Here is a 14,468-nt window from a genome sequence, read left to right as displayed (position 1 = left end):
ATGAGATTTTACATGTAAATCTCCATTTGGCCTATCATTACCAGTAGCACTATGAATACGACTTTTCATTAACAGAATGTCATTCACCATATACAGCAGTTTTCAGTTTTTGACTGGACGTGTCAGTGACAAATAAACTGCCATGCTGGGGAGCAGAAAAACATGTCTCCTCAACAACACTTCAAATTCTCCTCAACAAGATTTAAAATTCTTTTTCAATACAGAAATACCTCAAATTGAATGTGCAGCATGTGAAGGGGCATTCACAGCCTTGATTTCCATTGAGTGAAATTTCAACTGGTGAAGATTTCCTGTTAGCTACTAAGTTGCTTGTTACAATTCCTCTTCCACTTCAAAAATGTTCTGATTTAACAGCTTCAAACATGATGGGATTATGAAGTCAGATTATTTGAACTGTAATAACCGACAGAATTCTGACTGAAATAAGAATACACTTACTAACTGGATTGTAATATTCACTGAAAGGATATATTAGAATTTATAAATAAGCCCCCAAAATTAATGAGAAGATTCTTCAGCCCTCCCCTTGTCTGGTTTGGTAGGGAGGATGGAGTTGTGGATGTAATCAAGCAGAGAGGTACCTGCCATTCTTCTCTACCCTAACTAAGTCAGTGGTGAGACAACCCATGGCTATCCTTAGATATTCCTTGAAAGAAGGGTCCCGACCCAAAACATCATCCTTCCTGTTCCTCTGATGTTGCCTGGCCTGCTGTGAGCCTCCAGCTTTGGATAACAAGTGCTTTGTTATCTCAGACTCCAGCATCAACAGTTCTTGCTATCTCCATGGTTCTTCTTGCTTTGTCACCAACTAAGGTCCCTAGGTGAACAATTGATGTCCTATGCAGGGAACCCAATAAATAAACACTAGATTGCTCACAGGCTACCAGAATTGGGGTATCCATTAATTTACAGATACAGCCTGCTAGATCTGGGAAGAAGAGAGACAAGCCCCTCCCTTTGTTGTGAGATGTCTTCACTGGCGACTACCTCCAACTGCTCTTCCTCATCTCTGGCTGGCAACTATTGGCTGGCAGGGTTTCAACCACCTCCCCCCCCGACTCTGCCACAGGCTCCACGGTCCTTGGGGAAGACGGACCATGGATCAGGAAAGTATCTGAGTGGAAAATATGTGGCGGGGCTTCTCTAAAAGAAAGGATGCGGGCTGTTGCATCTTCTCCAATTGAGTGTATCTCACTCAATGTGTCCATCAATTTCACAAGCAAACAAAATCATAAAGTGCAAGATGTAAGTAACCTCACTGCAGAAGACATACACTGACACCTTACATATACAGGATCCACATTGCCTAATTTCAGGAAGGCCTACAGGGGAGGTGACGGTATTACTACCGCTAGGTTGTTAATCCAAAGACCAAGATAATGTTCTGGGGACCCAGGTTTGAATCCTTCCATGGCAGATGATGGCATTTGAATTCAATAAAAAAAATGGAATTAAGAGTCTAATGACGGCCATGAATCCATCGCTGATTGCCAGAAAAAAAAACCATCTGGTTCTCCTATGCCCTTTAGGGAAGGAAACCGCCATCCTTACCTGGTCTGGCCTACATGTGACTCCATACTCACAGCAATGTGGACTCTGCCGGCTCTGCCCAGAGGGCAATTAGAAAGAGGTAATAAATGCTGCCTAGCCAGCGATGACCTCATCCCGTTAACGAACGAAGGAAAATTACGTGCCAATCAGGAAATCAACTGGGCAGTGGATGAATATAATCCACAGGATGAAGGATCTTGAGGGTGCATATCCGCCCCCCCCTAGCAGTAGGAAAACTAGCATAGGGGGCCATAGGAGTGCTGGCTGCAGCCGGCATTATACCCATTTCAAGCCAGAACGAGGAAATGTGTGAGTGATATCAGGATTGGAGGGTGGCATGTCACATGAGAACGGGATTAGATGCAAGTGCAGGGGGAGATTAATTTGGGCAAGTCTCCACCCTTCTTGATACAGTGCCTCTCAATCTAGCACTACTCCTTTGATTGGTGGACCTCCACTGCCCACATTGCTGCATCCCCCAAGAAAATCTGAAAGGGTTTTGTGTTCCTATAGGTATTTTTAAAACAACTTGTTCAGAGATGCTGTTACATAGCTCTGCATCAAGTGGGACTTGAAGTCGGGGCTCCTGGCTCAGTGGTAGGGACAGTACCACTGCACTACATGAACGCTTTCAGCTTCCTGATTGGCAGGGTCTCTGCCAATGTTGGATAAATCCCAGCAGCAAGGGGCTGGAGCATAAATTACACACTTGAGGATCTCAATTAGTGGTGGCATGGGAAAGTCATTCAAATGCCTTCCTGCTCTATACCGAATAGGGACAGAGGGAGGAGTTTGGGTCCCCATGTGCCCAATTAAACGATCCCCTGCCAATAAATTCATTGGGGAAAGGGCCCAACAGAGACAAACAGCATTGGCACCAGGTTCTTGCACACTTCAAAATATCATTTAAAAATATGCCATGGATATCGCATATCTTTTTTTGGAGGAACTACTTCCTTTCTTGAGACTGTAACTTGTTCAACTTCCTCAATAATACGCTTTGTAGGCTCTTTAAAGAATATGTTCAATTTTAGATAAAGTACATTCAAGAAAATTAACTTAAATATTTATGAAAAGGAAATAAAACATATGGACCATGAGTAGACATTACAAACAGTTGGACCACAAAGCACAGACGTGATACAAAAGTACACTAATAAGTGATAAACACATAACAATAATGACCAATCCTATGAGTTGAAAGCCTAATACAATTATGTATGCTTGAACATTCATTATTTATTGTTAATATGTTTGGAATGGGATTGGTGAAATGTGACATTAGCCAGATTGAACAAAATGTTGTTGGATATGCATCAAGCCCTCTGCTATGAATGGTTCCAGCAAAAATATAACCACAGGAATTCAAATCTAAATATTAGATCTGGTTATCAGTTTTCAAAGCAAATGAAAATGTTATGGTCATGGTAGCAGTTGACTAAAGTGCAACTAGAGATTCTGCAATGGCAGTAAATTGAGGTTTTGGTTTTAGCTGATCATACAGAAGGAACTGGTTTCATTCATTCAAGAATGCCTGTGGAAGAGTTTGGGAACAAACTTTTGAACTGCTCTCCCTTCTTGCCAGTCTGTGACATGTAAAGATTATTTGTGAAGGTTATAAGTCCTGACTGACAGCTAATCCAATCTATCTCACTTGGATGTAATTTTTAAAAGATACGTATTTTTAAATTAATATGAAAAGTGTAAACAAAGGCACGACAATTTTACAACTTTTAAATAACATTAAAAATAACACTAATAGTTGTGTAGACAATTAACAGCAACTATGAAGAACAAAAACAGCTCTGATCAAGTGTATCAACTCAAAAAACATTCGACAAAAATAAAGAATAAACAAAACTAAATACAACAAGATGTTATTTGTTGTCAGTAAACGCAATGAAGACTAATGAGATCCACAGGACACACATGGTGCGTTGCAAACAGAATGCAAGCATTTTGTACCTTTTCGTGGAACTGGTTCCCACTCAGTAGAAAGATGAGGGGGAGAAGCTGGTTCAGGTACTTTCTCAGGAATGGATATTTTGCCAACTACAGACACTTCAAAGATATTATTGTTATTGTAGACTACAACAATTAACGAAAGACATTTATACACTTTAAACAAACTCTATTAACAAAAGTCCTGTGGTCTCACATCGACAAACACTCACATATTTGCAAGAAAATGCACATCAGCTGGATATTGGCAAGGCAGCTAGAAAATTATTATATAAATATATTTTTGAGTTCTAACTATTTTCAAATGGTTCCTTCATATTTCCAAAATGTATTATGTTTATTAAGTGTTTGGTGTACGCTGAGTAGATGAATATATTTAGTATTTCGAAAACATGTGTGCAGCTATTAATGTTTCATTTTGGCTACATTGTATGCAGGAAAGGCGCAAAGAAGAGTTTAAAGGAAGTACAGGAAAACCTACTCAATATATTAAATAAAAGGCTTGACCATGATCTTGGACCAGAACAAACAAATATTAACAAAAGACGTTAGAAGAAAATACAAAATTGTAGCAGATGCTCAACAGATATATATTAGTAGAACAGAAAATTTGACAACACATCTCAAGTTTTTGAAAATTCATGGGTTTGCCATTTAAAAAGAGGTCTTGGCTAATTAGTGTCAGTCTCCAAAGCATTAATCTAACATAAATACAATCACATTTTAAACTCTTTTGAAAATCCTAAGCAAAACTTAGTTAGCCCATGAAGATTTTCTTGAATTTTTCCACAAATTTTGAAACAGGAAAACACAAATTAACCGACGAGAATCAGACTTCAACAAGTCAATCAAAAGTTGCTCTTCAACATGGAGATCAAGACAAACACACACATACCAAAAAAGGCCTGAATTTAAGCCACAGTCAAGCAAGGATCTGAATTCAAAAAGTCGACGGTGTATTTTAGCAATATAAAAGTGAAGAATAATTACCTGAAAGGGGTTAGTTAAAAGAAAAGATCATCAAGATAAAATTGTAGTGGCACAAAGTGCTCACTAGTTCAAAAACACAAGACTGTTCACTTTGTACCTTCTTTTGAATAAACTTCTTCTTCACCATAAATGTATTCAGTAATCTCCTCGGGAGCTGTGGGAACTTTAAAAAGAAAAATGATGTCACACCACTTCTGCTTTGGTTAAAAACAAACAAAAGCACATTTGAGAAATTCGAACAAAGGCCTGTGATGTGCTGATCTTGTTTCACTGAATATGATTATTTAAAAAACATCAAGTTTGGGTAAATGCATATTTACTTCCTAAAGCGTGGGTAATGATGTTTGCAATTCTTTGAAAACTACTTGTTTTCTGAAACCTCACCCCAAATATTTATGTTTTCTAAAAATCTTAGCAAGTAAGTTTTGTCTGGGTTCTTAATTGAGATAACAAAATTCTGTCCGTACCTTTCCAATGGCCGGATTCCTCTTCCTCCAATACTGTGTACGAAATATCTTCACTGATCTCATATTTTTCTGCAACTTCAAAAGATTGATTTTATGCTAGTTTACAATTAATAACTTTCGTACATAACACTTGAGACAGAATAGTAGGCTTTTAAAGCATAAAACATGAAAATTCTAAATCTATTAAAACAATCTCCGTAAAAACATTAACATATTCCACTTTTCTATTTGTGCTTTTATTTGGCAATATATTGTTCAATTATGTGTGCTGATTTCTTAATTGAGGAACTGACTTAATAAAATAAAATAGAATAAAGCAGAATAAAAGTAAACTGAATTAATATTGATAAAGGTAAATATAGTCACAACCCAATGTTAGTTACATTTACATTTCAACAATTTTGCTCTGACACAGTCATTTTCATTGTCTCTTTAAAGTAGTCCCATTTAAAGTATTGCCAAAATAAATCAACATAAATAGCAAGAGAGGGGTTTAATCACATAAATATGCTAAATTTACAGCAATGATTAATCATCTTGATGATCAGAAAATAAATATCAGACTTTACTGGTATTACAGTAAATTAGATGCAGGCTGCAATCGTATTTTTAGAGAGCCAGCATGTGGTTTCATCTGATTAAGACTGTATACCATTGTGAAAGGAGCTGACTGATCCAGATTTAACAACAGAATAAGTCAAAGGATTACAAGCAGAGAGGTAGAAATCAGTGCGTGTCATCTTTGACTTCTGGTTAAAATATAAAAGATGGGTCACCAGTATCAGATACTTCCTGGAAAAGCAGCAATTGGAAACAGGATGAAGTCCTTTGGATACTGTAATCAGTGAACTAACATCTTTTAAAACCCCAAAGCTCTGTTCAGTTTTTAAAGGTCTAAAGTGTCCTGTACCAGTGACAGCACTTGAAGAAAGAGTTTTTTGGTTCTTTACCGGAAAGTAAATGTAAGCTGGAAACAAATTAGAGCCTGCTGAATTTTCACAGCTCTCATCTGTGTGCTGCACAAGGATGCTCATTGGGCATGTGATAATGGGAACTGCAGATGCTGGAGAATCCAAGATAATAAAATGTGAGGCTGGATGAACACAGCAGGCCCAGCAGCATATCAGGAGCACAAAAGCTGACGTTTCGGGCCTGGACCCTTCATCAGTGAGGGGGATGGGGTGAGGGTTCTGGAATAAACAGGGAGAGAGGGGGAGGCGGACCGAAGATGGAGAGAAAAGAGGATAGGTGGAGAGGAGAGTATTGGTGGGGAGATAGGGAGGGGATAGGTCAGTCCAGGGAAGACGGACAGGTCAAGGAGGTGGGATGAGGTTAGTAGGTAGGAAGAACAGGTTAGGGAGGCAGAGACAGGTTGGACTGGTTTTGGGATGCAGTGGATGGAGGGGAAGAGCTGGGCTGGTTGTGTGGTGCAGTGGCGGGAGGGGACGAACTGGGCTGGTTTTGGGATGCGGTGGGGGAAGGGGAGATTTTGAAGCTGGTGAAGTCCACATTGATACCATTGGGCTGCAGGGTTCCCAAGCGGAATATGAGTTGCTGTTCCTGCAACCTTCAGGTGGCATCATTGTGGCACTGCAGGAGGCCCATGATGGACATGTCATCTAAAGAATGGGAGGGGGAGTGGAAATGGTTTGCGACTGGGAGGTGTAGTTGTTTATTGCGAACCGAACGGAGGTGTTCTGCAAAGCGGTCCCCAAGCCTCCGCTTTGTTTCCCCAATGTAGAGGAAGCCACACCGGGTACAATGGATGCAATATACCACATTGGCAGATGTGCAGGTGAACCTCTGCTTAATATGGAAAGTCATCTTGGTGCCTGGGATAGGGGTGAGGGAGGAGGTGTGGGGGCAAGTGTAGCATTTCCTGCGGTTGCAGGGGAAGGTGCCGGGTGTGGTGGGGTTGGAGGGCAGTGTGGAGCGAACAAGGGAGTCACGGAGAGAGTGGTCTCTCCGGAAAGCAGACAAGGGTGGGGATGGAAAAATGTCTTGGGTGGTGGGGTCGGATTGTAGATGGCGGAAGTGTCGGAGGATGATGCGTTGTATCTGGATGTTGGTGGGGTGGTGTGGGAGAACAAGGGGGATCCTCTTTGGGCGGTTGTGGCGGGGGCGGGGTGTGAGGGATGTGTTGTGGGAAATGCGGGAGACGCGGTCAAGGGCGTTCTCGACCACTGTGGGGGGAAAGTTGCGGTCTTTGAAGAACTTGAACATCTGGGATGTGCGGGAGTGGAATGCCTCATCGTGGGAGCAGATGCGGCAGAGGCGGAGGAATTGGGAATAGGGGATGGAATTTTTGCCAGAGGGTGGGTGGGAGGAGATGTATTCTAGGTAGCTGTGGAAGTCGGTGGGCTTGAAATGGACATCAGTTACAAGCTGGTTGCCTGAGATGGAGACTGAGAGGTCCAGGAAGGTGAGGGATGTGCTGGAGATGGCCCAGGTGAACAGAAGGTTGGGGTGGAAGGTGTTGGTGAAGTGGATGAACTGTTCGAGCTCCTCTGGGGAGCACGAGGCAGCGCCGATACAGTCATCAATGTAACGGAGGAAGAGGTGGGGTTTGGGGCCTGTGTAGGTGCGGAAGAGGGACAGTTCCACGTAACCTACAAAGAGGCAGGCATAGCTGGGGCCCATGCGGGTGCCCATGGCCACCCCCTTTGTCTGTAGGAAGTGGGAGGAATCGAAAGAGAAGTTGTTGAGGGTGAGGACGAGTTCGGCTAGGCAGATGAGAGTGTTGGTGGAGGGGGACTGGTCGGGCCTGTGGGACAAGAAGAAGCAGAGGGCCTTGAGGCCATCTGCATGCGGAATGTAGGCGTATAGGGACTGGACGTCCATGGTGAAAATGAGGTGTTGGGGGCCAGGGAATAGGAAGTCCTGGAGGAGGTGGAGGGCGTGGGTGGTGTCACGGAAGTAGGTAGGGAGTTCCTGGACCAAAGGGGAGAAAATGGAGTCCAGATAGGTGGAGATGAGTTCGGTAGGGCAGGAACAATGGGTCGACCAGGGCAGGCAGGTTTGTGGATTTTGGGAAGGAGACAGAAATGGGCCGTGCGGGGTTCGGGAATAATAAGGTTGGAGGCTGTGGGTGGGAGGTTCTCACACACCACCCCACCAACCTCCAGATACAATGCATTATCCTTCAACACTTCCGCCATCTACAATCCGACCCCACCACCCAAGACATTTTTCCATCCCCACCCTTGTCTGCTTTCCGGAGAGACCACTCTCTCCATGACTCCCTTGTTCGCTCCACACTGCCCTCCAACCCCACCACACCCGGCACCTTCCCCTGCAACCGCAGGAAATGCTACATTTTCCCCCACACCACCTCCCTCACCCCCACCCAGGCCCCAAGATGACTTTCCATATTAAGCAGAGGTTCACCTGCACATCTGCCAATGTGGTATACTGCATCCATTGTACCTGGTGTGGCTTCCTCTACATTGGGGAAACCAAGCGGAGGCTTGGGGACCGCTTTGCAGAACACCTCCGCTCGGCTCGCAATAAACAACTACACATCCCAGTCGCAAACCATTTCCACTCCCCCTCCCATTCTTTAGATGACATGTCCATCATGGGCCTCCTGCAGTGCCACAATGATGCCACCCGAAGGTTGCAGGAACAGCAACTCATATTCCGCTTGGGAACCCTGCAGCCCAATGGTATCAATGTGGACTTCACCAGCTTCAAAATCTCCCCTTCCCCCACCGCATCCCAAAACCAGCCCAGTTCGTCCCCTCCCGCCACTGCACCATACAACCAGCCCAGCTCTTCCCCTCCATCCACTGCATCCCAAAACCAGTCCAACCTGTCTCTGCCTCCCTAACCTGTTCTTCCTCTCACCCATCCCTTCGTCCCACTCCAAGACGCACCTCCATCTCCTACCTACTAACCTCATCCCACCTCCTTGACCTGTCCGTCTTCCCTGGAATGACCTATCCCCTCCCTACCTCCCCACCTATACTCTCCTCTCCACCAATCTTCTTTTCTCTCCATCTTCGGTCCGCCTCCCCGTCTCTCCTTATTTATTCCAGAACCCTCACCCCATCCCCCTCTCTGATGAAGGGTCCAGGCCCGAAACGTCAGCTTTTGCGCTCCTGATATGCTGCTGGGCCTGCTGTGTTCATCCAGCCTCACATTTTATTATGCTCATTGGGCATGGCAGCTGACTGATTTTAAACACATGGGACCTACAGCCCACAGTCGGGCGAGCTACAGGCCTTTGTTAACAGGATTGCAGTATAACCGCCCAATTATATTTCACATTGGCTGGTTCAAAAAATAGGTTTTCAATGAATGAGTGACAAAGAAAAATGTCTCATATGAAAGAAAAGTTACAGTGTGATCTTGGATAGAAATATACATAGTTTAAATGGTAAAAATATCAGTGAGAACTGAGGAAGTAGAAATAATCGGGAGAAAAGAGACGTAAGTACAGACGGTATAATGTTAAAAACATTTCAACTTTGTAATGACGCACTGCCGCTTGCAATCCAAGAGGTTGATTTAAATTTGCTAGCAGGGATGGAAATGCCACAGTCATAGATTTGTCACCTGTTGTCTGCCATCTAATTTTCCTCCCTTTTCCTTTAAAGCCAATGGGAAGAAACGCTGAGCATGAGCACAATAGGTAGCTAAGATGTTAGCTCCAGTTTTCCACCACTCACAAAAGGAAGGAATGCAAGAATAGACATTGCAAGTATTTCTACAAAAGCATATCTATTAAGCAAACATACTGTTTGTTGAAACATTAGGGTCTGAATATTATTATGCATTTTGATAGAGGGTGACCATGCTTCTTAATGATACATGTGAAATTTTGCTGATATTTTCATGGCTCTGGTACAACATGAAGAAATCAGACAGCCACTACACATTTTAATTATAATGAAACCAAAAATGGTGGAAATACATAGGAGGTCTGGCGGCATCTGCAGAGTGAGAAATACAGGATTTTCTGTACGCTTCTGAATCCTGACATCCAGCTCAAATGTGGGTAAGAGTTTGGAAACATGTTGCAATTCTTGTTTTCCTCAGGGCAGCCGATTAATGCCAGAAAGTGGGGTCGCCACTGATTCAGCATAGTGGGTAGGCTACCAAAGCTGGAAGGGCCAATCAGAAGTCTTCCAGCTTGCTCCTCTGCACAGGGCAGAGCACAGCTAGTGCAGCAGCCAGGCTCGATGCTTGTCTGTAATCACTGGCTTCATTCAATCTCCTGCTAGGAGGTTGTCACTAAACAACTAAACTAGCCCCCACTATCCATGGGATACTGGGGGCCAATGGGAAAATTCTCTCGGCTGGGCACATTTGAATCTGATAAGCTAAAATGTTCAAAGGGAGTCCATACACCAGCTCAAATGAAAAATACACCAGCTCAACTGAAAAAGCAACCCGCTCTATGTACTCAGAGATCGTAGGAACTGCCAGTGCTGGATTCTGAGAATAACAAGGTGTAGACCTGGATGAACACAGCAGGCCAGGCAGCATCCGAGGAGGAGGAAGGCTGACGTTTCGGGTCTGGATTCGAAGGGTCCAGACCCGAAATGTCATCTCGCCTGCTGTGTTCATCCAGCTCGACATCTTGTTATCTCCTCAATGTAAACTCTTGCCTAGTCCTGGAAGTTGCTGACAAATTGGAAAATGTTTGTGTTGGCAGTTAAAGCTAGTATGCTGGTTAAGACAGCATATAATTACTGACATAAATGTGTCAATTACTTAGGTGTCTGGTCCAAGTGATCCCTACTCACTTGTAAACTTTTTCTTTTTATTCATTCACTTGTTGACAGTGTCACTGGTATGGTCAGCATTTAATGCCCACCTCTAATTGCCCAGAGGGCAGTTAAGAGTCAACCTTATTGCTGTGGATCTGGAGTCGCATGTAGGCCAGACGAGGTAAGGGTGGCGGTTTTCTTCCCTAAAGGACATTAGTGAACCAGATGGGGTTTTCCTGACAATGGATTCACATTCATGATTAGATTCTTCATTCCAGATATTTATCGAATTCAAATTCCACCATCTGCCATGGCAGGATTCAAACCCAGGTCTCCAGGACATTACCTGAGTCTCTGGATTAACAGTCCAGCAACAATACCACCAGGCCACTGTCTCCCCAAAATACAAAAACAGATTGGGTGATTTTAGAATTGTAGAGATAAAAAGGCGTGGAGCTGGGCGAACACAGCAGGCCGAGCAGGATCAGAGGAGCAGGAAAGCTGATGTTTCGGGCCTAGACCCTTCTTTTTCTGAAGGAGGGTCCAGACCCGAAATGTCAGTTTTTCCTGCTCCTCTGATGCTGCTTGGCCTGCTGTGTTCATCCATATCCACACCTTGTTATCTCAGATTCTCCAGCATCTGCAGCTCCGACTATCTCTGTCAGAATTCCAAACTGGCATCATCTTCACAGATTTTAACTGCCTTCTGAAAACCATGCTTCTCCTTGTCTGTTAAGAATCAATCAATTAATTCTATTTCTGTCCTCACACAGACTGCCAGATCCCAAGGTTTTACCAGCATCTGGCTCAATTTCAGATTTCTGGCATCACTGTATTTTGTATTTTCACATTTCAATTCCTTTTAGAATGCTGTAATATCAAGGGTTTATCATTTTTCAAATCTTATTAAAAGACAAAAGTTACCTATTTCTTCTGCCCATTCTTTTCCTAACATGGAGAAAGGAGAAAAAAAAAATGTAAACAACTAATAATTCCAAGTAAGTTGTATTCATGCAGCTGACTGAACAGATCACTAACAGATAAAGGACAGAAAGGAGCTTCGAATCTTCAGCTGAAAATTATACTCAAGAATCCAACATGTCGTTTTGACAATAAATAATAATTGATTTAAATTTTACTTTGGCAGAAAAATCCATATATTCTCCAATTAAACCTCTTTGGTAATACATTTTTAAACTGCTCTCTTATCGATAAATTATTCTGTTTTAACACAGGAATTCCAGTGGTCAGGGATATCTAAACAATACAAAAGAGTGTTAATTATTTTTTTCATCTTTCACCCTTGTATTACTATTTGATTGAACAATTTAATATAAGTAATGAAATGAAATTTGTAACTGGTATTTTAGGTTTAAATATTTGAACTATATTATGAAAAAGATTGAATAATAATATTAACATTATTGACGAACTGTCATGGTAGGAACACATTTTAAATTATTGATCACCAGCTCAACTTGTGTCTATAGCTCTAAAATAAAGAAAAGATACAAATAAAAGCTTGTTTAAAAATATTTGTAATCAAAGTTATTTGCCATTATTCATTTTTGCACTGTTATGATATTTTAACCTAATGAAGATAAAAACACTTAGATCTGCTTATACATTATGATAATATTGAGGAAAATTTAAGAACTATAGTAGTAGTTTTTTGCAAACAGATTACCCACCAGGTTTCATGGGTTTCAAGGTGATTTCTGTAAAGAATAGATTTTAGCATGAGTGAAAATTAATAAAATCATAAATAGAATATTTTAGTTTTATTTAAAAGCTGCATTAATTTACAATTGCACCTACCTTGGCTTGAAACATAAAGTTCTGCAGTACTTTTAGCTTCACCTCTTGGCTCAAGTTGAGCAATAACTGAATAAACCCCTGGAAAATACAATTGCATACTCCTGTATTTGCCCATGTTTTACTTGAAATTAACATAAAGCACTGTCACAGTACAGTTTTCCCTCCACGATTTGACAGCCTCAGGAAGTGTCTTTGCTGGACCACAACGGGTTACCCATCAGGGTTAGGATGGGAGGTTTTTTAAAAACATGTTTAAGAAGAGTCATGTGACATAAAGTGAGTTGAAGAGCACTTATTTTAGAGAATGTTGACGATCTCTTTACCATCTGGTGCAATTCTGGAAACTGGAAGAAACTGCGGGTTCTTTGGAAACGTGAAAATACTGCAGTATTTGCGCTGGAAGAATAAGCCAGATCGCAGAGTTTGTCAGACCAGAGATTGGGAAGATAGGGCTTGTATTCACAGCACAGAAACAGGCCAATCATGGCACAAGATATTTGTCTGCGTCTATGCTCCAGCTAAGGCTCGTCCCTCTATGTATTATTTCAAGTTATCAATATCCCTGTCCAGTTTTATCTACCCTATTTACTCATTTTGACTTCCCTTTAATATGTTTATGCTATTTACCTCGAATATTTCCCTGCAGCAAAAAAAATCAAATAATCTGCGTGGAATAAAGATATTTCTCCCGAGCTACTTATTAGTGATTGTTTTGTACTTATGGCCCCTAGATTTATCTCCCCCATCATTGGAACATTGTATTTTCATCTATTCTGTATAATGCTCTCATTTTAAAAGATTTCTACCAGGTCACCTTTCAGCTTTTTCCTTTGCTAGCACTCTTTTATTTCCAAAACTGATAAGCTATAAGTTCATGCTTGTAAATTTTCCGTGTTCCTTCTCCAGTGTTTCTCTATCCTTATTCATAAATAGGGCTGAATTTTAAAGGTGGTGGGCACTAGTGTCCCTGACCCGAGCACAGAAGTTGGGGATGAGTCCTCTCCAACTTGGTAAATGTACCCTGCAACCACTTAGCAGGTATTAAATGACTTGAGGTGGGCCTTCCACTCCCATCAAGAAGCATGTCTCACATGAGAAAACTGTTAGGAACTTAAATGGTAGGCAACTTTCTTCCCAGCAGTAACACTTACAGCTATGGCCATTGTTGGAACTGCTGCAAGTCCCAGATGGAAATGGATGATGGAGCTGGACTTGAAGGTACAAGATCTCATTGGGGTTATCCTGGCATATCCAGGTTGGGTTGGGCAGTGAGAAGCTGAAATGAAATGAGTAGCGGGACCCTTGTGGGGACTTCAGCACATAGGGGCTCTCAAAGGAAATCTAATTCCCTTCCTACCCTTGTCAGCCACCAATCCCAGGGGACACCATTAAATTTGCTGCTAAGGGCTCTAATTGGCTCACAAATGAGTAGACTGCATAACCCCTTCCCTATTGTGGGTAAAATGTTAGTGAGGAAGGCAGAAGTGGGTGATAACCAGGCATGATTCTGTTACCATGGTGCGATGAACAAATGCAGTACTCTAAATGTGACCTAACCAAGATTCCATATAAATGTAACTTCTCGGTTTTTCCTCTCATAGTTAGCTCAAGTGCCAAGTTTGCAAACAGACAACTAATACAGATGTCTACTCTAATAAAAATGACACATTTAATTGTTATACTATATGTACCTTCATCTTCTGTTGTGACATTATGGATAGTCATAAAGTGCCGTCGCCCTTCACTTCTGAAGCTGTATTTTGGACTTTCTTTCAGCACCACTGTATCCTTAAACCAGGTTACAATGGCATCATCAAAGGACACTTCACATTCAAATACAGCAGACTCATGCTCTTTCACCACTATATCCTGGATTGTCTTTGTGAATTCAATTGGTTGTGCTATAACATACAAAAGCAGAAACAATACAATATTTGAACAAAAA

The 14,468-nt window shown here is 42.1% G+C and overlaps 1 protein-coding gene across 1 annotated transcript in view; it reads right to left on the bottom strand.

Moving 5' to 3' along the window:
• ttn.2 (titin, tandem duplicate 2) overlaps positions 1–14,468 on the bottom strand; it is a 339,406-nt gene that overhangs the window by 191,475 nt on the left and 133,463 nt on the right. The window contains exons 108-115 of the mRNA XM_059647196.1: positions 14,215–14,424; positions 12,524–12,601; positions 12,397–12,423; positions 11,630–11,653; positions 4,992–5,066; positions 4,622–4,687; positions 3,538–3,633; positions 2,500–2,581 (exon numbers count right to left, since the gene is read on the bottom strand). Coding sequence (XP_059503179.1) covers positions 2,500–2,581; positions 3,538–3,633; positions 4,622–4,687; positions 4,992–5,066; positions 11,630–11,653; positions 12,397–12,423; positions 12,524–12,601; positions 14,215–14,424 — 658 coding nt within the window. The remainder of the gene's footprint in view (positions 1–2,499; positions 2,582–3,537; positions 3,634–4,621; positions 4,688–4,991; positions 5,067–11,629; positions 11,654–12,396; positions 12,424–12,523; positions 12,602–14,214; positions 14,425–14,468) is intronic.

The sequence above is a fragment of the Stegostoma tigrinum genome, chromosome 7, assembly GCF_030684315.1.
Source record: "Stegostoma tigrinum isolate sSteTig4 chromosome 7, sSteTig4.hap1, whole genome shotgun sequence".
Taxonomy (NCBI): domain Eukaryota; kingdom Metazoa; phylum Chordata; class Chondrichthyes; order Orectolobiformes; family Stegostomatidae; genus Stegostoma; species Stegostoma tigrinum.
The sequence above is the reverse complement of the archived record's forward strand: the minus strand, read 5'-3'. Positions and strand labels throughout refer to the sequence as shown.